The 27,552-nt window shown below is 36.9% G+C and overlaps 1 protein-coding gene across 3 annotated transcripts in view; it reads right to left on the reverse strand.

Moving 5' to 3' along the window:
• The window catches only part of LOC150096281 (transcription factor 12-like), a 620,086-nt gene that overhangs the window by 100,398 nt on the left and 492,136 nt on the right, over positions 1-27,552 (reverse strand). For all 3 annotated transcript variants that reach the window (XR_016549910.1, XM_090408842.1, XM_090408843.1), the window contains 2 exons: positions 20,214-20,445; positions 12,230-12,310 (listed from right to left, as the gene is read on the reverse strand). Coding sequence is in view for 2 of the 3 variants with exons in the window: in XM_090408842.1 (XP_090264968.1) it covers positions 12,230-12,310; positions 20,214-20,445 (313 nt within the window). In the remaining variant the exon portion in view is untranslated. The remainder of the gene's footprint in view (positions 1-12,229; positions 12,311-20,213; positions 20,446-27,552) is intronic.

Genomic DNA, 27,552 nt, shown 5'->3' on the forward strand with positions numbered 1-27,552 from the left:
TTTTTATATGGTCTATAACAAGAAGTCAGGTCATATTTTTTGAGGATATTGGTTATTTTCTCAGAGGTGCCCCACATGTAGGGCATATGGGGGATATGCCCTACATGTGGGGCACATATAAAGATTTAGTGTAATCTTTCTTGTGAAGGGGAGGGGAGAGGGGGGGGTTGTGGTTTACTGGTTTTAGTATTTTTTGGGGGTTGTAGCCATTGGCTAAGAAAGTGTTAAGGATGTGGTTTAGTTCAGTGGTTATGGCATCGTCATCTGAGCAGATTAATTTTGCCCTGTTATATAGTGTTTTAATAACCCCATATTGTTGTGAGGGGGGGGGGGGATTGCTGAATGTATCTGCCTGTATGGGTGAGTTTTCTATAAACAGAAAAAACCAAAGATCCATCAGGCTGGCGAGTGATTAGAGTGTTTAGGAAGGGGAAGGTGTTGGTTGTTTAAGTGTGTTAGGAAGGAGTGGAGTGTATCTGAGCCATGTGGCCAAATAGGGAACACATCATCCACGTACCGAAGCCAAATAGTGGGTTTTTGTGGGGCGAGTTTAAGACTTTCTCTTCAAAGGTCTCTCCATAAAGAAGTTGGCAAAGGGTGGGAAAAGCAGAGAACCCATGGATGTCCCCTTTATCTGTCTGTAGAATTTTCCTTGCCAAACGAAATTGCCTGAGTTCATTGTAAACTGAAATAGGGCTGAGGTATCGGGCAGAAATTTGGCTTGGATGAGCTCTAGGGTTTCCTTGAGTGGGACATTTGTGAATAGGGAGGAGATGGCAAAACTGACCATTATGTCGGTGTGTTGGAGTGAGAGGTTTCTATACTGGCTTTGAAGTGGGCTGAGTTTTTTATGTGTGATGGTGTGTTGCCAGTATAGTGTGTGAGTGCTTTGGCTAAATGCTTGGCTAATTTATATGTGGGGGAAATCAATGCCATCCACTATGGGACATAATGTCACATTTTGTTTATGTATTTTTGGAAGTCCATATAATCGGGGGGGGTCATGAGTTAAAAGGTTTTACTTTGTTAGTAGCTTCCACAGGCCAAGAAGTGACCTTCTTAAGGAGTCTGTAGAGGGTTCTAATCTGAGAGCTGGTAGGATTATATTCAATAGGGAGGTAGGTAGTACGGTCTAATAATAAAGCATTAAGCTTACCTGTGTAGTCCTTTTGGTTGAGAACCACTGTGACATTTCCCTTATCCCCTTTGGTGATTACTATTTTTTTTGTTTTTCTTCATTTCTAGTAGAGCTGCATATTCGTCTTTGGATAAGTTGGTTTTTGGAAGTTTTGCTTCAGTGAGAACACCAGCTATATCCAGTCTGACGTGATATGGTTAGGAAAGTTGCGAATCCCACGTTCTACTTCGATCATTATTTCCTCGGCAGCTATTCTTTTAGGAGCTAGGACGAAATTGTGATCACGTGAAAGTGCGATGAGTGCTTCAGGCTTCAAAACTACGGAAGAGAGGTTGACTACCATGTTGAGTGGTTGTTGTGGTATGGTAGTAGAATTCTTTATCAAGTTATATTTTTTCATGTGCCAACTATGTATTTTTTCGAATTCTTTTGTTGCCAAAGCGCATGAGATGTCATAAAGAATCGTCCAAAGGTCAAGGCTGAGTGTATCTGAAAGCTCTTCCTCTAGCGCCCGTAAGGTTTTGTTTTCGTCGACAAGGAGAAACACATGTCGCAGTAATTTGTTCTCATAGTAGGGCGAAGCTCGTGCGGTTATAAATATGGAGAGCTTTCTGTGAAGTAAAACGGTGCTTAAATTTAACAATTTTGGAATACCTTGTTATCCTGGCAGCGTTTTAGGAAGGACAGACGATTTAGTTGTCTCAATATCTTCAACCTCATTTTGTCGTATTGGCGGGCCTTCCGGGCGATGGAATGGATGATATCCATGGATGATAGTAATTCTTGTAGCAAGACTTATACGTTGTCAACATATCTGATAAATAACTTAAGCAATTTACAACGCATAAAACGGATATTAATTAAAGGAAACTTTAATAAATACCTTCAATATTTCGGCAACGACACATTGCCATCTTGAGGAACATACAAATATGGTATGTGTACGCAGGCACAAACAAAAGCAAATGAGGAAGAAGGCACGAAACTAATATTGTTCCTAAAGTCCTAATGGTGCCCCTAGAGGGCTAATTGGGTTGTCTTGGCCGTTGGGCTGAAGTTCTCATGATGTAAGTCTCCCAAATTTGGGGTAGTCTCATGCACCCAAATTTGTTGAGGTTTGGAACGCTTTTTTTTAGAGATGCTGATTATTCCATGAATAATCTTTCGTACTTGAACTTGCTGCAGTGTATTATTTTAGTTTTCTTCAACGAATTCTATGGCGGGTATCTATGGGATGGTCTGCAAGCCCAGAGTGGCTGTACTGGTGGAACCGGATGTAGTCTTTGTGTTCTGAAATCTTGATATTCGCTGTCCTGCCTGTTTGGCCAAAGTAGGACAATTTACAGCTGCAAGGGGCCTGGTATACACCAGCCGCTTCCCATACTTGGTGTATACCAGGTAGGGGAAGTGGTTGGTCTTTGATAGAGCGGATAAGGGATGCCAACATTTTATATGGTCTATAACAAGAAGTCAGGTCATATTTTTTGAGGATATTGGTTATTTTCTCAGAGGTGCCCCACATGTAGGGGATCGTGATAGATTTAGTGTAATCTTTCTTGTGAAGGGGAGGGGAGAGGGGGGTTGTGATTTACAGGTTTTAGTATTTTTTGGTGGTTGTAGCCATTGGCTAAGAAAGTTTTAAGGATGTGGTTTACTTCAGTGGTTACGGTATCGTCATCTGAGCAGATTAATTTTGCTCTGTTATATAGTGTTTTAATAACCCCATATCGTTGTGTGTGGGGGGAATTGTTGGTGAATGCATCTGCCTGCATGGGTGGGTTTTCTATAAACAGAGAAAACGAAAGATCGATCAGGCTGGCGGGTGATTAGAGTGTCTAGGAAGGGGAGGGTGTTGTTTTTCTCTTTTTCCAAGGTGAACTCGACTCTGGGGTGTTGGTTGTTTAAGTGTGTTAGGAAGGAGTGGAGTGTATCTGAGCCATGTGGCCAAATAGCGAACACATCATCCATGCTTCTATGCGCTTCGGCAACAAAAGAATTCAAAAAAATATGTAGTCGGCACATGAAAAAATATGATAACTTGATAAAGAATTCTACTTCTGTACCACAACAACCACTGAACACGGTAGTCAACCTCTCTACCATAGTGTTGAAGACTGAAGCACTCACCACACTTTCACGTGGCAACAATTTCGCCCTAGCTCCTAAAAGAATAGCTGCCGAAGAAATAATGATTCAAATAGAATGTGGGATTCACAACCTTCTTAACCATATCGCCAACAACATCAGACTGGATGTAGCCAGTGTTCTCACCAAAGCAAGACCTCCAACAACCAACGTATCCAAAGACGAATATGCAGCTCTACTAGAAATGAAGAAAAACAAAAAAATAGTAATAACCAAAGCAGATAAGGGAAACGCCACAGTGGTTTTCAACCAAAAGGACTACACAGGTAAGCTTAATGCTTTATTATTAGACCGTAGTACTTACCTCCCTATTGAATATAATCCTACCAGCTCTCAGATTAGAACCCTCTACAGACTCCTTAAGAAGGTCACTTCTTGGCCTGTGGAAGTTACTAACAAACTAAAACCTTTTAACTCATGACCCCCCCGATTATATGGACTTCCAAAAATACATAAACAAAATGTGACATTATGTCCCATAGTGGATGGCATTGATTCCCCCCACATATAAATTAGCCAAAGCGCTCACACACAATACTGGTAACACACCATCACACACATAAAACTCAGCCCACTTCAAAGCCAGTATAGAAAACCTCTCACTCCAACATACTGATATAATGGTCAGTTTTGACATCTCCTCCCTATTCACAAATGTCCCACTCAAGGAAACCCTAGAGCTCATCCAAGCCAAATTTCCGCCTGATATCTCAGCCCTATTTCAGTTCACAATGAACTCAGGCTATTTCGTTTGGGAAGGAAAATTCTACAAACAGATAGAGGGAACATCCATGGATTCCCCACTTTCCCCACCCTTGGCCAACTTTTTTATGGAGAGACCTTTGAAGAGAAAACCTTAAACTCTGCCCCACAAAAACCCACTATTTGGCTTCGGTATTTCGATGATGTGTTCGCTATTTGGCCACATGGCTCAGATATACTCCACTCCTTTCTAACACACACTTAAACAACCAACACCCCAGAGTCGAGTTCACCTTGAAAAAAGAGGAAAACAACACCCTCCCCTTCCTAGACACTCTAATTGCTCACCAGCCTGATGAATCTTTAGTTTTCTCTGTTTATAGAAAACCCACCCATACAGGAAGATACATTCACCAGCAATCCTCCCCCCCCCCCCCCTCACAACAACATGGGGTTATTAAAACACTATATAACAGGGCAAAATTAATCTGCTCAGATGACGATGCCATAACCACTGAACTAAACCACATCCTTAACACTTTCTTAGCCAATGGCTACAACCCCCAAAAAATACTAAAACCAGTAAACCACATCCCCCCCTCCCCCCTTTCACAATAAAGATCACTAAATCTATCACCATCCCCTACATCCCGGGCACCTCTGAGAAAATAACCAATATCCTCAAAAAATATGACCTGACTTTTTGTTATAGACCATATAAAAAGTTGGCATTCCTTATCTGCTCTATCAAAGACCAACCACTTCCACTAGACCTACCTCATGTATACCAGGTCCCTTGCAGCTGCAAACTGTTCAACTTTGACCAAACAGGCAGGACAGCGAATATCAGGATTTCAGAACACAAAGACTACATCCGGTTCCACCAGTACAGCCACTCTGGGCTTGCAGACCATGCCATAGATACCTGCCATAGAATTCGTTGGAAGAAAACTAAAATAATACACTGCAGCAAGTTCAAGTATGAAAGATTATTTATGGAATCATCAGCAGTTCTAAAAAACGTTCCAAACCTCAACAGATTTGGGTGCATGAGACTACCCCAAATTTGAGAGACTTACATCATGAGAACTTCAGCCCAACGGCCAAGACAACCCAATTAGCCCGCTAGGAGGGCACTATTGAAGGTATTCATTAAAGTTTCCTTAAGAATATGTGGTAATATGTCATCCATTCCCACAGTCTTATTAACATCTAACCCAGGGGTCGGCAACCTGCGGCTCCGGAGCCGCATACGGCTCTTTTTGTTATTAAACAATCTATTTTTGAATAATGCAAAATGAAATGTTATTTATTAAATTAGAAACTAAAAACCCTAAATATAGCATTTGCAATAAATTAAGGACACTTTACATTAAGTCAAGGATATTTTACAATTGAAAATAGTACATACAATGCTGAAAAATTTAATACTTTAATGTTTGAACTTTAGAAATCATATGCGATAATCCTTCTTTACATTCGTCTTGGATTATCATGGTTAATGCAAGAATTTATAAACCCACTGATATGTCAAATATTTGTTTTAATTATTCGTGCCAATTAAAATTACTTAAGTTATGTTTTATGTTGTTTTAATTTATTAAACCAAATACGGCACGCTAGGCTAGCACATGTAGCGCTACGGTAGTGCTTGCCTGTCTGAATAAGGGTGACCACATCTAGTACTTTTTATAAATTTTTAGTGTTCTAGTACATTGACCAACAGATCTAGTACTTTCTTCCTTCCGAATAATAATAATAAAATAATAATAACAACAACATGAGAGTTAGACATATGAGTTTAATATTTTTCTCTTCTCCCACCTCCCCATATGTCACATTCAGTGACACAAGCACGATTTCTCTCTTTTTTTTCTCCACTTCTCACTGTTCGCTAACCTTTTCTTCCTCACCCCCGAACCCATACTCATGCAATCCAACTGGTATTAGCTAATGAAAATATATTTCAACCATATATATTCTTAAAATATATATGGTTGCATGAATTCTTGTTACTAGTTGTAAAATCTTAATAAATAATAATATAAAAAATAGATAGTTAATGGGTGCAGATATGGCCACCTTGGTTCCAAGGAGAGGGGGAGACACACTTAAAGGATTCTGTGTTTAAGTAACCAAGATGGAAACTGCCTATGGAATTGTGCACATGAGGATAGATTGAAGGAATGTAGTCATCAAAGTTTAAAAAGCAGGTGGAGGAGAGAAGAGATGACAGAAATGGACAAGTTAGTAAGGGAATCTTACAGTACAGACACAAATGAGATTTTTTTCAGCTTATGGATAGTAGAGGTAGAATTCAGTAAAATCTCCAGAAACTAACTAGGAATGTTGTTACGAAGAATGTAAAGTACAGCTTCTTTTCGTGGCATGTGAATATAAGTGTGTGCATGCACGTGTGTGTGTGTGTGTGAAATAGGTTCTTATTGGAGGTTGCGAGTGCATCTTTGGTAAATATGTTCAAAGAGAGATATGATAGGTATTTAAGTATGAGTGTCCCTATGAGCCCTCCCTTGATCAATCCTTGGAGGTGCATTACTAATAACAATAAATTAACAGTTTCTGTGATGCATTTTAATTAAATTCATTACCTTACTAATAACATGCTCTTCCTTGCACTACTATGATTTTTGACTCACTAGAATTGCAACAGGCTAGAGTTTAAATCCCACCACTACAGGGATGTTTGTATATAACTCTTTCCAGATACAGTGATAGCTTTGGAAATTTAAGAAGACTTTCCTTAATTTTTCTATTAGGATACTAGAGTTTTCAGCACCCATGGGGTGCTGAAAACTTTGCTTAGTGAAGGCCTGAAATAGCAAATCCTATTTAGACTCACCAATGGTTCTGGTATGCATTTCAAGAAATAAATAAAATTTACAGTATCATAGAATCAAAATTATATATAATAAAGAGAAATAAAACTGAATATGAAAAAGATATATTTCTTTATTGAGTGTTCCAGGAAAGATTGATGAAAAGCATGCTAGAATTAGGTCAAACAGGTTGCTTAGACTACATTTTTACTTTATGGCATATAGTTGGGAATTCATGGAAATACAGTAAGGTTATTTGTCATCATCATAATCAAATTCCTGACATGTACCCTCAAGGGGGGGGGGGGTATACAGGATAAGATAGCACTACATGAAAAAATTACATCATTGCTAACTTCCTATCGACAATTTTTCTCAAAATTAATCTGTTATCTATGAAGACTCCAATATTATCAGATCTTATATTTCTGTCTTCTAAAGCACTCTTTTTGGGTCTTTTTCCTGCAATCCTGGCAAAGAACACTTGTTTTGCTAATCTTTTCTCTCCCATTCTGTTTAAATCACCATACCTGAGATTAGCTCTGCTAACATATTCCTGAATGCTAACAATGTCAAGTTCTTTTCTGATACACTCATTTTTAATGATATTGCCATTGGTGCTATCTGTTCACTTCCCTAATCTTTCTCAGAACTCTCATATCTATAGTCTCAAGTATTTGATGTGTTTTATTTCTAAACCAGCACTCAGGTCCATAAAATTGGTTCGAACACATACAGCTGGTTCAGTGTTTTGAGTAATTTCTTTCTTATTTCATCCTCATCATCAATTTCCTGATATGTACCCTCAAGGGGTGCAGATTATTATGAGAGGACTATATGATTCAGTTTACATTATTATTAATCTCCTATCAACAATTTTCCTTCTAATCAGTCCATTACTTGTGAGCACTCTAGTATTGTAATATCTAACATTAATACCTAACAGTTATGCTTCTAAGTCATTTCTGACTGAATTACTATTACTTCTAACTGAATCAATTCACCTAGACCTTGGTCTTCTTCTGGGCTTCTTTCCTGCTATCTTGGCATCAAACACCTATTTTGCAAACCTTTCCTTGACCATTCTATTTAAGTGGACATACCACCTTAGGTTAGCTCTGCTGACACATTCTTGAATGTTAATAATGTCAAGTTCCTTTTTCTAATATCTTCATTTTTAATATGATTGCACCAATCAGTTCACTCCCCTAATTTTTCTCCAAACTCTCATATCTGTGGCCTCTAGTCTTTGATTAAGTGCATTATTTCTAACCAACTCTGAGATCCATAAACTAAAACTGGTTTGTATAATGTCTTCACCATTAAGACGTGTGTACTGCTAGTTTGGTGTTTTGGCTAATTTCTCTCTTATCTCATATAAATTTATTCAGCTGGTCATAGACCATACCAGCTTTGCTTATTCTGTTGTCTATTTCCAGATTTAACTTACTATCATCACTAAAAACTGTGCCAAAATAGCTGAAATATTTTAATTGTTTTATAAGATCTCCATTCAGAATACAGTTGAAGTTTTCAATGCTCCTGCCTATTTTCATAGTTTTGGTCTTTTTATTGCTGATTTTCATGCCAAATTTGTTACAGTTATTATTCAATTTAGTTAGAGAATCCTGGCAACTTGCACTAGATGTGTTTAGGAGTACAACATCAACTGCATAAAGCAAAGAAATAAGTTTGACATCTGTAATCCTAATATCAAGCCTAATGCCACTTTCACGATGTGATCCATATAGATGGTGAATAAAAGTGAAGATAATAGGCATCCTTATCTTATCCCTGATTTCACATCAAACCATCTTTCTGTATTTCCTTCAATTCTAACTGGTGACTGACAACTTAAATATAGTGTATTGCATGAATAATGTTCCATTTACCCCATATATGGGGGGGGGGGGGACTAGAAAGCTGATAAACACCTAGAACAAAAATGATATTAAAGCAAATGATATAACTACAAGAATAAAAACATATCTTAAAAAAATCCTTTAACTCCCATTTTTCATCAAATTGTAATAATTTGTTCTTTTTCTTTTAGGATATATAAGACAAAATTAATTAATTTTTGTTCTAGTTGTTTATCAGAACTTTCCAGATCTCCCCTGCCCTTGTAATTGTAGTGTTTTGAAAAGCTTTTCTCTGGGCGCCTTGTCATATGCCTTTTCTAGATTTAGATTTTCTAGACGTTTTGACCTTTATACTCAGGTCATCATCAGCAAAACATACATATGTACAACATACAAGCTACATGCCCCTGCACTATACAAAAGTAAAATAATCTAAATCTTTGTTAATCTAGCCTGACTTTTGGTGAAAAAAAAAACAGAACTACATTAAACAATTTCTACAATCCTTTCGTATTGATTTTTTCTTCTGTCTGGGGTTGTTCTGGTTGCTACATGGGTTGAAGATAGTTCCTCCACATTCATGGAATAATTAATCATCATTTTTGTTCAGATTTGGATAATGTTTCAGCATTTCACAAGCTTCTTTGAATTTTCTTTCAAACCAGGTTTTGGGTGTAATGTAGGGACTTAGTGCCTTTCCAGTCAATTCTATGGCATGTTTGGAGTGCATGGTCTGATAGGCCTGTTTTACCATAGTGGAGGTATTTAATGTGGCATTTGTGTTCATCTCTTCTGATTGGAATGGTGCGTCCTGTTTCAACTATGTAAGGTAGTGTTCTGTTCTGAATGATCAAAATTTGGATAAAACGTTAATTCATTTAGGATCTAACAAATCTTAATTGTAGGCAGAGAAACTTGTACTTTGGAAATAAATATGTATATTATAACTTTAAAGCAGAACTGAAGAAATGTTTAATTTAGAAATGTGAAACTTAACCTATTTTGTACAGAGTCAAAAAGGGGAATTTATATAAAATTATAGTTAAATTAGAATATCCTATCCTATGTAGTGTATGAGAGTAAGCTGAATGTAGGCTACGGTCCAAAGGTCACACTTTAGCCATCCAGTATAACTTATGGCCTAAGGAAAGGAGAATTTATACGGAAAGCGAAGCTCAAACGCATTCTCGGAAAAACGCTATGCACGATAGATGAGTGCCGTGCAGTAAAAACGTAGCGAAGAGAGGGCGCCAACGGAGGTGGTATAAAAGGGTTTTGCTCCCCCTCAGGTCTTTTGGTTCCTGTTTACTGCACTCTTGGATGTTGGCTCTCCTCCGCCAACTGGGTGATTCCGGATTGGCAGCAGAAGTCATGAGTCGTCTACCGTAGCTTGCGAGTCAGTGCTAGATAACTCTTCATAGCAGAGCAACTAAGCATACAGATGAATGTCACCGGTACCAGAGCGGGACATCGCCTTATCAACTTGGGGAGACCAGGCTGTGCAGTCATCGTAAGTGACCCCATGGATGATGGCCTACAAAATTGCCTTGATGTCTAGACAAGGCTGCTGATAGAACAGAAAGTCATTCCATGGGATGGTAATGTAGAATGTTTAAGTCTTATTTCCAGTTAGAGATACGAATAAACTCTATATGTTAACTTATGTGTGGACATTTGATAGAGAACTTTAGAGATTACCACATTTGGCAGAGAACTGTCCCTATTTGAAGAAAGTCTCCCAGGAAGGGATCTGTATGTGAATTAACTGTGATATATTGTGAGATATGATAAGCGACTTGAAAGTGATTGAAAATCTAATAATTTAAGCTAGTAATGTGTACATTTTATGGATAACTCTGTGGAGTTATCCATAAAATGGATAACTTAAAATGGAGCAAGTTATTACTCATGTCCTATTGTGTTAGTAATGATATCTAAATTTTATTAGGAAAGTGATTAAGTTAACCATGTGTTTGATATATTTCTCATGTGTAATTCTTAGACCTCAATAAATATATTTTATTTCATTTACCTGAAAAAAAAAAAAAAGTAACGACATAACAATGGCGCAGTCAGCCGACAGGATATGATTAGATCCCGTAAAATTAGTAAATTGATCAATCACGGTGAGTTGGGCTTTGAATTCATATCAGGCAGTCAGGAGATTATTGAGGAAAATAGAATATTTGAATATATCTGTAACATTTTATTGTAAGCTAAGATACAAGCATGTCTCTACCTACAAGCTCTAACATGAATAACGTAGAATTTTTTAGAACCATAAATCCACAGCAGGTATTCCAACAGTTTTCTGGGGAAGACACTGATGACGTGGTCGCATTTTTTGAATACATTGGGGAATTAAGGAAGATTGGCCGCTGGAGTGATTTCCAGCTACTTGTTTTGCTATGCAGCAAGTTAGTGGGGAAGGCCAAGACATTTCTACTCATCCCCGACCCTGAAAGAAACACTTGACTACAATAGGTTTAAAGAGATTCTACTCTCATAATTCTCAAAGGTTAAGAATATAGGGCCTAACCTATGGAAGCTCTAAAAGATGGCACAAGGAGATAGAGAGAGCATATCAGACTTCCGTGACAAAATACTGACTCTCTCGAATACCTTGAATGTCTCAAGTGAAGGCAAACACCACTTGGATTGGGCTGTCTTCCAGCACTTTAGGATAGGTCTGAAAAGGGAGTTGAGAGAAACAGCCTTTGGAAGAGGTATATCCAACCTGAAAGAGTGTTATGCAGCTTTTTTTTTTTTTGAAAGTTTATTTTTCACTTGGTCAGACTATAATAAATTTAGTTTAATCCTTTATCCAGGTGTGTGCAAACAAAGTTTGCGCCTGAAAGTATCTTCAGGACTGGGGTAAAGTGGTAAAACACCGGGCAACTCCTTGCAAAGGTGGAGCAAGCTACCAACACTCCTATCTCAGTATCTCCCATAATGCAAAACACATCTCCTTGCGGATATGTTTAATGTTATGCATTAAGGGAAAGGCCACTACCCAGACTAGTTTCGACCTTTATTGAGGTCTCTTCAGTAGGAGCCAGGCCCAAGTGGAGATACCAGGCAGAAGCATTAGCAAGGTCATCTCCTCCTATGAATATATTTTCAGGCGCAAACTTTGTTTGCACACACTTGGATAAAGGATTAAACTAAATTTATTATAGTCTGACCAAGTGAAAAATAAACTTTCAACATCTTTCTCTAAATCCAGAGTAATTTAATAAAATGGTGGGACACCGTTTGGCAGCTCCTATAGGAGGAGATGACCTTGCTAATGCTTCTGCCTGGTATCTCCACTTGGGCCTGGCACCCACTGAAGAGACCTGAATAAAGGTCGAAACTAGTCTGGGTAGTGGCCATTTCTACTAATCTTCTTAATGGTCTAATTTTCTGATGTAAAGCAAACAACTGCTTAACAAAAAAAAAAAAAAAAAAAAAAAAAAAAAACCATCAACAAATATTTATAGAAATGAAGATTAGTCATAATAACATAAATCTAATTCAAAATTTATGAGAAATATGAAATTTACCTTTCCCGGGCATTGTTTGCTTGCCTCCTCTCTTTCTCCCTTTCAGCTTTCATTTCTGGTGGATCATCTTCATCACCAGAACTTAGAAGGAAAGAAAATTTGCAATTACTCACAAGTGGAAATTATTATGCAGAAATTTTATTTTTGAAATTCTCATTAAGCAATAAAAAATTAAATATATTCAACATGGGCAAGCAAGGGAAATAGCGAAATGATACATGTAGTCCAATAATGAAGGTAGTTTTATATAACACAACGAAAATGATATATGTAGTTTACACCACTTTGAATAACCTGATAACCTCAAAGAAACCATAGTTATCAGTAAACAGGAGCAGCTATCTTTTGTAAATATATACTGAAACACAGTCAAATTTATTTACTGGGATAATGCCAATCCCTAATTTTTCTATCTTTCTTTGAATAAATATATCACATTTACATTTATTGCATATGATTTTAAGAGCAAGTATCAAAATTTATTTTTTTACCCCCCCCCCTTTTTTTTGTAAATATACTAGAAAATGCTTCTGCTAAACATTCCTGTTCATACATATGGGAAAAGTAAACGTGCTGCTAATATGAATTACTTAATTCAACTGTTTATTGTGATTTGGGATGTGATTAAAGAATTCTTACCAATCTGAGAGTGAGAGTAACAACCACAACAGTTCACGCAAAGTGAATTAAACAATCTAGTGAGAAAGATTTAGATCTATCAAGGGATTCTGTAGCAACCTAAGAATAAACACTTCAAAGCTAAGCAGAACCTGTTCACCTTAAGACTCATTTTTTTGATACAGAAGCTGAGATTGGATTTATGCCACATTTGTTTTTGAAGGTGCATAAGTATATGAATCAAGCAAATGGAGGTCATACATTCACTCATCTAAAAGAACCATGAAAGGTGTACTTAAAATGGCAATAATTTCATTTCAATCCCAGTTGTCCAATCTGTTTATTAAAAACAAGACTGAACTTAACTTTAACTTTTGATAAAGTGAAATATACAGAACAAGAACTGTGGGGAAGCAGATTAGGGAAGAAGGTGTTGTGTGTGTAGCATGGGATTATCGCTCCTGAAGAATATTAGGTTAACTTATTGTACTTTTTGCTTTAAACAGGTATGAGATTGAATGAGCTAGTTAATTTGTAAGTAAACATTGTACTTTTTTTTGATTAAATATGATATTGTGAGCATGCCCAATGCATGGACGAACAATGGCAACAAAGACCACATTGTCGGGTGATTTGAATTTGCAGGATTTTTTTCAGTGAAGGGTGTATGAAATGTATTCATCGAGAAAACTAAAGCATATAGACTTGGTTGGTACAAATGACTTGACAGACAAGAAGTATTCCATGAAGGAGAATGTAAAAGATTTGTTAGATGAGGCAAAACTGACGAGTGAGAAGGTGAAGAATGTAAGTCTTTTATCATGCCATGATAGAGGCAAACTAAGTACTTTGTTGATGATGCAAATTTGGGTAGAGCAGATGATGTCAAAATTTTGCAGAATAATTTGGATAGATTGGCACTCTGGGCAAAGGAGAATGGATATCAGTTTAATGTGGCAAAGTGTATGGTTATACATTTTGAGGTAAAAAGGTTACCAACAGTATACCACATTGGTAGAACTGTACTTCAGGAAATTGCAAAGCTATACACTTGGGAGTGTTAGTGGATAGGGAGTTAAAGTTTAGGGGGCACATAGCAAAACAGGCAAAAGCAGTTCCTCAGATTATTTGGTTACTGAAGAATAAACAAGCAGAGACAAGCAGGTTATTGTTCCTCTTTATTGAGTCTTGATAAGACCCCATCTTGACTACTGCATTAGATCTGGGTGGCAGCATTTCTTGGTGATGAGGAGGGGAGAGCGGATCCAGAGGCAAGTGACTATGATGGTAACAGGTCTATGGAATGAACAATACAAGAAAAGATTAAAGATTTGTGGGTTACAGAATCTGGTGGATATGACAGAGACGTACAAATTATTGAGGGCTTTTTACAAGATTGATTCGGAGGAAATTTTTCAGAATAGGCCTGGTGGTGGTGGTCGGCGAACTAGGCACGATCCTTGTAAAATGAGTAAGAGAGTAGTTAGCAAGGATGTTAGAACTAGTTTTTTGCTTGGAGAGTAGTGAATGAGTGGAATAGGTTGCCAGAGTCTGTTGTGGGTGCCATGACTGCAAATGAGTTCAAAGCAAAGTATGATAGATACTGCACAATGGATAGTTCTTGAAATGATGTTTAGAGCCTCCCTCAATGAGTCTAAGAACTCCTTGGAGTAGCCTGTAATAATAATAATAACAATAATACGATAAAGAACCAAGAGGCTATTTTTCCGGCGGCGTAAATTAAGTTAAGGGGATAATAAATCCCTCATTGTTTTAAAGCTGGATATGAAACTCGGAGATCGAAATCTAAGAGTTTCATGCCGAAGAACTATCGGTGAGTCCAAGCGTAAGTCAACACCTGGGTAGTACAACACTAGGGCAACTCGGAGCAAAGGTGGAGCAAGATCCACCACTATCCTTAATATTTTCTCATAATAAAATGCAGCTCCTAGGAGATGTATTACTGTTTTACATTATGAGGAGAGGTCACTACCCAGAACCGGTTTCAAAGGTCTCATCAGTGAGTAGGCAGACCTGGAATACCAAGATTTAAGTGAACCAAACTTACATATACCCCTGCTAATGAATTGCCAGATTGCTCCGAGTTGTCCTAGTATTGTACTACCCAGATGTTGGCTTATGCTTGGACTCGCCGATAGTTCTTCGGCATGAAACTCTTAGATTTCAATAGATTTCGATCTCCGAGTTTCGTATCCGGCTTTAAAATAATGAAGGATTTATTATCCCCTTAACTTAATAACAATAATAATAATAATAATAATATGTGGAAGGAAATTGATACTGGAGAGAGAAAGTGTGTATTAAGTGTTTCAAAAGTGCATGTCGGTAGGTGATGAGAATGTAGGATATATTAGCAGACTGGACAGTATCAACAGTACAATGGAAAATGATGTTATTAATGTCGAACGTGTGGCCGTGGAAAGAAGAGAACAAAATGGACATTAATAAAGAAATTACATGCTTGAATGTTATCTTTCAAACATGCAATTGCATGCTTGAAAGAAAGTTTTTCTTATATGCTTGCATTGCATACTGGCATAAAAGAAAAACAAGTTAAGGAGAAAATTATGTATGGAGACTCAATGATCAGGGGAGCACTTAATGAAAATGTAACAAAATCATGTTTTCCAGGAGCAAACGTTCATGATATAAGCCAGATGCAAAAAGATAAGTGGAAGGAAATGGTTGTCTTGGTTAGTACAGATGACTTCACAGGCAAGAAGTATTATATGAGGGAGAATGTAAAAGAGTTGTTAGATGAGGGGCAAAACTGAAGAGTGAGAAGGTGAAGAATGTAAGTCCTACTATGCTATGATAGAGGCAAACTGAGGAGGAGGCGGGCATTGATAACCAATGAGTCTATAGATAGATTGTGCAGAATGATGTAGGATTTGTGGATCTGTGTTTGATGGAAAGAAGGATCTGTATAATCCTGATGGACTGCATATAACTGGTTTTGGTGTTAGGTGTCTAGAGAGAGAGAGCTTTGTTCACTGAACATGCTGAAGCACAAAATCAGGGAAAGTTAAACAATTAGGGTGAAAGCAAGTGAGTTTGTGTGAAGGCACCCATGAAGTGAGTGAGTATGAGAATGATCAAGTGAGGAATCTAGTTTCCCAAGCAAAAATATTGAAGGGGTAGTCAATTCAGAAAGTAAAGGTGGGTGGGGACTGAAAGGGATGCTGCATTTTCTATATACTAATATCAAAGTATCAGGAAGAAGAGGAAGGAGTCTATGGCATTGGTTAGCGCAACCACATCAAATGTTATAAGCATTAGTGAGACATGGCTAACAGCAGATGATGATGTAATTACGGGGGGGGGGGGGTAGGATGTGAAGAGTTGGGTATTTTCAGGGAAGATAGAGAAGATAGGATAGGGGTAGGAGGGGTACTGCTGATGATAGCAGATGAACTGCAGCCAGAAAGAATAGGAGATAGGCAGGAGGGTGGCTGTTCATTTGAAGCAGTTTGGTGTGAGATTAAGGCCAGTAAGAAAAAATATACAGTTGGTTGTTGTTATAGTAGTCCAGAGAATTCCACAGATGATCTGAAAGACATGCATTGCCAAACTAGCACAATGAGTACAGGTTGAGGGATTGGAGATATAGACTGGAAGGAAGAAAGATCACATGGCAGGAAGGAAATAGAATTTATACACCTACTAAGAGATAATTACTTAAGGCAGCATGTGATGGAGGGGGTAGGAGCTGGAGAGTATTGGACCTGATAATAGGATCAAAAGAGCTAACCATAACAAAGGTAACCACATTGCTGCTGATTGGTGAAAGTGAACATGCAGTCTTGACTTGGGGGATTGTAAAACATGAGGAATATTCTGTCAAGAAGGTGGTATATGTGAAAGTACATGGCAGGTGATTGTGACAAGCTCAGGAAGAAGCTTAAATCTGTGCCATGGCATAAAACACTGCAGAGTAAGGATGTTAGTATAAGAGTCATCTAGAGCAGGGTTTCCCAAATTGTGTTCTGCGGAACACCAGTGTTCCCCAGAAAGTGAATAAGTATTCCGTGATGTCAGTGACCAAGCCGTATATTTTTAAACATGGAAGTAATTTGGGAAAGGGAATACTGCTGTTTATGACTGGTCATAAAAATTGCCTGCAAGCTGATTACAACAATGGGCAGCGTATCCTCTGTTCTCAAAAATGAATGAAATAACATCTGTGTTGCAAATGTTAGTGACCAATCAGCAAGGAAGTATAAAGAAAAATTTTCCACTGAAATTGAATATCAAGATAGTCTGTATCCAGTTCTCAAATCTAGTAATACTGAATACTTTCTTCGCAAGTTCATATTGTAGGGTGAAAGTGCAAAGTGCTTGTTTTGAAACCTTAGTGCCGTGATTTTTTAAAAGTAATAGGCCTACAGATTTAAATTTTAATATGAATAAGAGACAAGGGACATTGTTTAATTTTGGTGTTAAGAAATCTCTTATTGAATGTGTTTGTGACGCAACAGATAGTGATTCATCCACCTCCAGCCTACATAGCGATCACTAGGATGCACAAAAGGAGGAGGAAAACTACCAGCACACAGGAGAAAAAGTCTGCATTCACTCTAAGTATTTATAATAATATTATACATTTTTGGTGATCAGAAAGGGATATGTCAAAAATCAGCACAAATTAATTTAATGATGTTGGCCTGAGGAAACTACAATATTTCATTAGTTCAGTGATTGATAACTGATTTAAATGTAATTTTATATTTGTCAACGTGTCACACCACATACATAAGTGTACTCTTTATGATTAAGCAGTAATTAATTATTAATACATTACAAAATAACCAAGGTGTTCCGTGGAAATTTCAGGATTTGTGAAGTGTTCAGTCGTAGGAAAAATCTGGGAAATGCAGATCTAGAGGAAGCAATATTAAATTGTATACCTAAGGTAAGGAGGGTTAATCAGATAGGAGTTAGATGGATGACTAATTTCATCAAGCATGAGCTACAGAAGAAAAAAATGCTGTGGAGGATATTTAAAAAGAAAGTTTTATATAAAGAAAAAGAAAGTTTGTTGGTCACCAGCAAACTCATGAACAGTACAAGGCTCAGGCAAGAAAGGTGACCAGTATGGCAAGGAAGTCAAAATCAGATTATGAGACGAATCTAGCCAGGGAGGCCAAAGGAAATCCCAAAGAGTTCTTTTGTTATGTGGCAAGTAAGAGGAAGAATGACTATGCAAGATTAACCTTAATGAGAGATGATGGTCATCAGGAGATAGAAGCAGATAAAATAGTTGGATTAATGAGTGACCAATTTGAAAGGGTATATTGGATGAATTGGAGGTTCTTAGGATATTACAGAATCTCAATGTAAATACAGCTGTGAGATTAGATGGCAGAAAAAGTGAAGATGGTTTATCTTTGGTGGAAGGAAACATGGAGGACAGTTTTATTGAAAAGAGATATGCACAGATTACATTTCTTAGGATTCTTGAAGCGGTTCTGAGATTCAAGTAATATAGGGATTGAGACTTAACATACAGAGTTTCAATTTAGAATTTTTAGGAATAAGCTTATATGTGTCCATGATATGCTGGACTTTCTTTGGGTTGAAACTATTCTGCTGTAAAATTTTTGATAGTGCCCAGTTCCTCTTTTAGTTTTGTTCTTTATGCACAATTACCACTTCAAAATCATTTAATTGTTAGCTGTGTTCGATGCTATGCACTGCAGACTACTGCTAGATATGCTTAGTAATAGTCTTCTGAATTAGAATAGAACTTTGGTAAGTCACAAATGTTATTCATTAATTTTATTGATTAATTTCTAAGATAATATGTGGAGTCACTTAAAGATTACAACTAGATAAATGGAAGAAGATCTGTATGGAGCTTCTAAGGAATGCAGAGAATTGAGAGGGCTTCTGATCCAATGCCCAATCCTTACCTACCTGTTCACTAGATAATGAATGAACAAGGAAGGGTTAGCAATCTAAGAGACAGTGATGACCAAACTGCATTCTGTATTGGCTTAAACTAAAAACAACAATGATGGAACATCATGATGAAATGTAATGCTGGCTGGGAAATTGCACATTTAAACAAGGTCCAAAGTCAAACCTTGTTTTTTTTTACTTTAGTTTAGCTGGTTTTACACAGTGCTTTGCTTTCTTACATTTTTCTCTTTATTTTCTAAGAGCACAAGCTGACTTACTTGCCAGGAACTTTCAATATGCTCTCTTTTTTTTTTTTTTTTTTTTTTAATCCTTCACTGTCTCTTTAACTTCCTGAGTCCACTAAAAGAATTCAGATTTTTCTATCCTTGCAGACAACTTCATGACATGCCTCTCTAGCTGAATCAATTAATAATTCTTCAGGGTTTGCCAATGAATATCCAAGGTTTGGTTCTTGTTTTCAAACTGTCATTTTTTCTTGAAGAATGTTTGTGTATTTTAGTCTACAATTCACATCAGAAAGCTACTCAACTTTGATTTGTTTTAAAATTTTCTTATACACTCTTCTTTTCAATATGAAATTCAATTTTATCCTGCTCAAGACTAAATGGTGATCACTTCCAATTTCAAGTTTGCAATTTCTTATAATGCAAATGTTAAAAAATAAATCCTTTTATATGTTTTAATGAAATATTATTATAACTTCTCCCAAATTGCCTTTGCCTGAGAAGGGGTACAAGGGTGCTGAAAGTTTGAGAAACACTAATTTATTTAATATCCTGACAAAAAATAGACAATGTGTTTCTTACTTGCAGTAGAGCTGACTCTAGGACATACTATGAAAGCTGCATGTTAATCCTATTAAGTGTTCTTCTGAGTGTAAGAGATTATCTTAGCATATCATGGAGATAACTGATAACTTAACTTTCATATTCATGTTATTTCAGTTATACTGTACGCTTTAAATCCATTTATTTGCAAATGCCTGGACATGTTGTGGCTAGTAGGAATATTAACAGCTCTCTATATTAATTACTCTATGATTCTGAATGGATGAATGTGAAAATAAGCTCCCCACCTCTTTGAAAATTACAGTTTACTTAAACTTTGCACTCTTATTTGATACATATATAAGTGATATATGTAACTATAAGTTACTGCCATACATATATGGCAGTAACTTATAGTTTCACCACTTCTTTCATTAATTGGTTTTGTTCTTTTGACTGAGTTTATTATTATCTATATATTTTGTACACAAGTATTTTGTGTACAAAAGGATCAGTATGTGAATTTTGAAATAGCATAAATAAATCTAAGGTGTATCTTGAAATTAAATCTCAAAAAATATAATATTTGCTGATAACTTTTGTATCTCATGCAAATAAAAATAACAGATTATAATTTTGAAGAGAAAACACACTACCGTGAACGAGACCGTTTTGTGCCTTTCGGAAGGGAGGATACTATAGTTGTAATGGTGGTTGTAGTTGTACAAGTAGTTGTGGTTGTGGTAGTCGAACAGGCTGATGGTATAGGAGAAGATGGACTACTACTACTTGTAGTGGGTGTGGAAGGCTTTGCTCTCGCCAACTCTCCCTTCTCAACTTCTTTTGCTTTTTCCAGTTTTATGCCAGGACTTGATCCTGCTGGTAAACCTAAAATACATGAGCACAAATATGAAATACAACACTGTGGAAGACATCTTTTTGTTTTGATAAATATCAAATTTATATACCAAATATACTCATACTATTATTGAACTACATTACAGATTTTATGTTGGAGGTTTAATGAAATATTTTCAGCACTGTGAGAGGATTAAAACTAATTTTAATGCTTCCAATATTTCGTCTCAGTCACTGAGACATCTTCATTGACTGCAAATAACTTTTGTAACAACACACTCAAATACAATACAATACTCACATGGGTTACTCTAAAGTCCTAGGATGTAACGTGGGATCTCTGATAATTAGTTTCCCAAATTTTGGGAAATTTTATACAACTGTATTTATTTAAATTTGGTTGATTTCTGAGTGCCGCCACAGATTCTAAAAACAGTCTTTCTTTCTTGAATTTTCTATGATGGAGCATGGTGGTTTTTCTTCAGGGCCTTGCAGACCATGTTTTGGATACAACCCACAGGATCTCCTGGAGAAAAACCACCATGCTCCACCATAGAAAATTTGAGAAAGAAAGACTGTTTTTAGAATCTGCAGCAGCACTCAGAAATCAACCAAATTTAAATAAATACAGTTGCATAAAACTTCCCAAAATTTGGAAAACTGTAATTATCAGAAATGCCATATTACATCCTAGGCCACCTACAAACATCCATCGAGGGCACAACACCTAGATAGGACTTTAGCTCACTCTCGTGTTTCACTTAGTATTATATTGTATTTGAGTGTGTTGTTACAAAAGTTATTTGTAACCCCTGAAGATATCTCAGTGACTGAGACGAAAAGCATTAAAATTAACTCTAATCCTTTCCCAGTGTTGAAAATATTCCATTAAACCTCCAACACGATGTCCTTACAGCACTTAAGCTTCAACACATGGGTACTTTACAGATTAATGAATATCATTAACAATTAACCACTGCTCTACCAGATTGAGTATCCTATTTCTTATAATAAAACTCTATTAAAGGAAATTCTTTATAAGGCCTTTCTCAGTGTAATTTTTTTTTAAAATCCCATAAGATTTTCAGTTTTTCTTCATGTGGCAGAGCACAATATATCTTCTTCCACACTCTCTTACATTGCACATAAATTCTTTTATATCAGTAAAATCAATACTGTCTTATATATTGAATATATCAAGAATGTAACAATTCAGTTTGATTAACTCCCTTCACTTGATTGAGAGAGAGAGAGAGAGAGAGAGAGACAGAGAAAAGAAAACTTTTCCTTTTAGAATCCCCCCCCCCCCCAAACACTGAAACAGAATGCCTATTGAGTATTGCCTTTCTGAAAAAATCTATTTAATTGCACTATTCATCCATTGCTAACCCCCCAGCCCCATGTGCAAGACATCATAGCACTGCTAGAAATTGGGCCTCCCAAGTTTTACAGGTTAAAGGGAAGGGATCAGACAAAGAGAGTCATCCTGGTTTTCTAAGATGCGATTGAATATGGGACTGACAACTCCATTTAAAAAAAAAAAAAAATCTACTGGTCACAAAACAAGTACCAAGTAATCTTTGCGATGGACTTAAATGGACTTCTGAGCATTTCAGGAACTCACACATAAAACACTTACAGATATCAAATGGATATGGTAGCAACACAGGGAATAAGATAGATACGGGATGGTAATTTGAAGAAAGACAATCTTTCATTGCTTTATGGTGAAAACAACTCAGACAAACATGAATTTCACTATTTCATTATCAGGTTCGTTAACAGGTTTCATTATCAGGTAAAAAATATGGCTATCTGTGATTGAATTTGAAGCTTTTAATGAAAGAATAAGCAAGCTAAGTATTTAGCAAACTGATTTAAGATAACTCTTATTAATATACATGTGCCCATGGAAGCTGCAAAAAATGAAATTAAAAAGAAATTCTACAAAAAAACTGAAATTAATCATTTAAAAAAAAGCTCCACAAAAGGATGTAATTATCCTATTAGGAGATTTCAGTGCAAAAATTGGAAAAGAACAAATGCATAAAAAATTATTGGAAGTCAAAGCCTTCATATAAAAACAAAACATTAAAGGAGAAAGACTGACTAATTTGGCTGCATTCAATATTTAATAATAAGCAGCACTATGTTTATATGGAAAAATGGACGGAAACAAAAAGAAATCTCCTGAACAATACACATTTAATCAAAAAGACCAGATCACAATTGGTAAAAGACACAGGAATTGCAGCTGGAATGCTCGGAGTTACAGAGGAGCTGAGTGTGATAGTGACATTTTCTAATCGTGCTATTCTTAAGGTCAAAATAAACAGTACATATTTTTCGGCATATGTGAATCACCTGAGATACAATATTATCAAATTAGATAAAAACAGAGGAATAAAGAAAATATAAGAATGACTTAAAACAAAAATTGAAAAATAAGCAGTTAAAAGAGAATGAAAAAATATTTAAAATTGCTGGATACATATCAAGGATAAACATAGAAGTAACAGTAGAAAACTAAATCAGAAATCAAAATAAAATACAATAAAAAAATGGTTTAACAAAGAACATAAACTAGAAGTAAAGAAAAATAAAAAAAGACAGAAGTAACTGGCCATCTAATATTCATTTTGTTCAGAAATATAAAGAGAGCAGCAAGGAAGCCAATAAAATAATCAGGCAACAGAAAAGAAAATTTTTACAAGAAAATATTGAAGAAATCCAGAAACAATTTATAATTATTATTATTATTACGGGCGACTCCAGGGAGTCCTTAGACTCATCAAGGGAGGTACTAAACATCATGTCCACACAACTATTCGACATTCTCACAGTATCTATCATACCTTGCCTTGAACTCATTCACTGTCATAGCACCCACAACAGACTCTGGCAGCTTATTCCACTCATTTACCACTCTAAAAGTAAAGAACCCAGCTCTAACACCCCTGCTAACCACACTCATGCCCAGCTTCCAAAGATGTCCCCTAGTTCTCCCACCACCAGTCCAAAAACATCCTCTGAATTAATTCTATAGAAACCCTTTAGCAATTTGAATGTCTCCATCATATCTCCTCCTCTTTTCTGCCTATCAACTAATTTCTGCAACCCACAAATCTTCAACCTGTTCTCATAAGGTTCATTCCATAGACCTGCTATCATCTTGGTTACTCACCTCTGGATCCTCTCCACCAAGAAGAAACCTCGGTGACCAAATCTGGGAACAGTAGTCGAGATGAGGTCTTATCAAGGCTCAGTACAGAGGTACAATAACTTGCTTGTCTCTGCTCGTCAAAGTATTTTTCAACAACCAAGTGAGTTGATGAGCTGATTTAACCACTTTTGCAATGTGCTCCCTAAACTTCATCTCCCTATCCACCAACACTCCCAAGTTCCTGGCCTCATCAATCTCTTGGAGTACAGTTCTACCCATGTGGTATACTGCTGCTAATCTTTTCACCCCAAAATGCATAACCTTCCATTTTGTCACATTAAATTGACATCCATTCTCCTTAGCCCAGAACTCCAATCTATCCAAGTCTTCCTGCAAGATTTTGACATCTTCTGCATTCACTATTGCCCTACCTAACTTTGCATCATCAGCAAACAAATGAACTGTTCCTCTTAGATCCTTCCCAATGTTGTTAATGAACAAATTAAACAGCAGTGGTCCAAGAACAGAACCCTGCAGCACACCACTAGTCACAGGCCGTCTTTTGGACTCTACTCCTGAATAAACTACTCTCTGATATCTCTCCATCAACCACCCACCTATCCATCTCACCAACCCTATATCCATTCACATATGTTGTATTTTACGGATTAGAATTCCACGTGGTAACCTGTCAAATGCCTTAGCCAGGTCCAGCAGTATCACTGTAAACCCATTACCCTTATCCAGTTCAGCCGCCACTGTGTTATAAAACTTGAGCAAGTTACCAAGGCATGATCTACCTTTCACAAAGCCATGTTGTCCCCCCATACACTATCTCATTATCATCAATCCATTCCTGTATTTTTCCCTTGACTACTTTCTCCAAGACCTTGACAACGACTCCTGATATGCTGATCGGTCGGTAATTTGCAATTGTAGTCTTGGATCCTCCTTTATGCAGTGGAACTATTTTCCCCTCTTTCCACATCTTCGTCATTATCATCAATCCATTCCTGTATTTTTCCCTTGACTACTTTCTACAAGACCTTGACAACGACTCCTGATATGCTGATCGGTCGGTAATCTGCAATTGTAGTCTTGGATCCTCCTTTATGCAGTGAAACTATTTTCCCCTCTTTCCACATCTTTGGGACTAAACCAGACCCAAGATTCAGATTAAACAACATGGTCAAGGGCATTGATAATTCTTTAGCCGCTTCACGTAAGACCCGTGCCGGTATACCATCCAATCCCACAGATGTATTCACATTAAGGTTCTGTAATAGACTATTCACCTCCACTTCATTCATCACAATTCCTGTATAAACTAATGGTTCCTTCATTTTTTCAATGTCACCAACAGGATGATATACTCATGCAAAGTGCTTGCTCAGTAATTCCACTACATCGACTGATTCAGTGACCTTACCATCGTCATTCCTTAAAATCATTCTGCCATGTACAATTTTTTTTTTTTTTTGCTTGCAGCATATTGAAAGAACTGTTTGGGATTCTCTTTAGCTTGCATAGCTAGTTTCCTTTCATAATCCGCTTTTGCTTTTTTTTACCACACTCGTTACCCTTCTGGCCTGCACTTTATACCGTTCGTGTGCCTGCAGGTCACCTTTCTCTTTAAATTCCCTCCACAGTTGTTTCTTTTTTTGCAGCTCAAGCTCAATGGTGTTGTTCATCCATTTAACCCCTACTTGTTTTACTATTCGGACCCTAGCTATACAATCAGCCATAACCTCCTGTAAATTCTCCTTGACCACTTCCCATGCTCTATCGACATCCAGTCCTTGCAGTTTTACATGCCATGGCACTGATCCAAGCAATCTCCTAAGCTTGTCATACTTGCCAGCACGGTAATTCCACTTATACCCTGTCTTAATCGAAAATTCCACACCTTTATCCACCTCCCAGGTCAACCTTATGATCACTCTCACCAACAGGTGGCAACATGGCCATATTCATTACAGTCAAATTCTCAGATGCTATTACCAGGTCAAGCACTCTCAAACCCTTAGTATTTTCACTTACATGCTGTCTCAGATACTTATCCCTTAATAATTGAATAAAATCCATTTCCTTCCTCACATGTGTCCTCTCCTCCTTCCAATCAATGTTACCATAGTTGAAATCCCCCATATAATTTATCTGAAGTAACCGAAGAAATTTTTTCTGTGAAATTAGAAAACCAAAGAACAGGTCCACATTTAAAAACAACAATAATCAACAAAGAAATTATCAACATTTTAGTGTAGTTTTGTTTATTTTTCATAGCTACTGAGATGAAATAGCAAACATGTGGGGAGAGAGTACTTTAACAAACTCCTAAGCTGCTTTAACAAACTATGAACCTGCTGAGACTTTTGAACAGAAAACTTATCATTCCTGTCACCTAGAACTCCACAAATAAAAGAAAATTTTCTACAAAGGAAGAGTGATAGAGTGCCACTTAGTGAAAGGCTGTTGAAAATTGCTGCTGAAAAGATGTTTTATTTTTGTAGTGAAGTAGTGATTTGGATTTCATTTCAGTGTAGTTTTGTTTATTTTTCATAGCTTAGTATAACTGAGTGATTGGGGAGATTTGAGTGTTTGAAATAGACTTTCATTTTTAATATTTTTGAATATTGCGGTGAATTATAACAAAATTGTAGTATGAACAAGATTGGCACACTACGTGGTATGAAAATCAAACACTGTGGACTTTTTTGAGAATGGTATGCTGTTGTGAATGTAACATGTATATGTGGCAGAATGTGAAAGAGTGTGTTTGTGGAGAGGCTGAACAGAAGATGAAAGAAAGTATGGATATGTCGAAAGTGTGATATTCTGTTGGATTATAAGTTATTGGTAAATGGAAAACTGGCAGATGGAATGAAAGAGGGCATGATTGCAGGAGAAAGGGATTGCATGAATGATGGAATGGAAGCAATTGCAGGAGGAAATGATGATATAAATCACAGAATGGAAGCAAGCAGGACTTATTGTTGTTATGTGCCATCTAGTCGTTTTTGACTCCTAGACTGTGAAACAAAAGCTCTCCATCCCACTTGGCTTATTGTCCTTTCTTTCAGCAATTGTAAGTTCAAGTTGGCAAGTTCTTTTATGTTGTCCATTCATCTCTTTTGTGGTCTTCCTCTTCTCATTCCTTCAATCTTCCCAACCTAACAGCCTTTTCCAATGAGCAGGACTACAGAAGTAAAAAAGTATAACTGAAGATATACTTTTATACTTCTGTATAACTGAAGAAAGTAAAACTAAAGCAGATGACACTGTGGAGCTAAGAATGAGGAAATGAAAGAAATGAATAATAGACTGACAGATAGTGTAATTATCAAGATGCAAGGCTTGAAAAATTAGTTGATCAGAATGGACAAGTACAAAAGATTAGTATGGAAGAAACCAGAAAAAAAGATCTGATGAATGACTAGAGAACAGTTATGTATGGATATTAATTTATTAGAAGTGTGGTCAATGAGAGATTCCATAAAGTGCATTTTCCAGGAGGGAGAATTAGCAGGATAACTGATGCATTAGATAAGAGAAGCAGATGAGCAAGTGAGCTGGTGGTGGTTGCTGGAACAAATGATTTGTTTGGACATAAAGGGCATGTACAAATGGATATCAGGAGATTGTTGAGGAGAGTGAAAAATAATAGTATGGTTGGAAGCGTGTCCGGTGTGTTGCCTAGGTATGATAATGGTGAGTTGAAACAAAGGGCAGGGATCATGAATGGTATGTTGGCAGAGCTGTGTGAGAAGGGAATGGAGAGAGTGAATGTGTGGGATGCATTTGAAGGAAAGATGAAAATGTACAAAAGTGATAGGTTGCATCTGAATGGATTTGGTGTGAGTTAGAGAGATTACTGCTGCAAGAAGGAATAAGTAATGTGAGTAAGAGAGCAGAGGAAGTAAGAAGTGAAACCAAAGGTCAGGAGAGATGAAATGGTGAGACTGAAGTGATTGTAA

Source organism: Typopeltis vanoorti, chromosome 19 (genome assembly GCF_054136105.1).
Source record: "Typopeltis vanoorti isolate ZY-2024b chromosome 19, IOZ_Tvanoo_1.0, whole genome shotgun sequence".
Classification (NCBI taxonomy): Eukaryota; Metazoa; Arthropoda; class Arachnida; order Uropygi; family Thelyphonidae; genus Typopeltis; species Typopeltis vanoorti.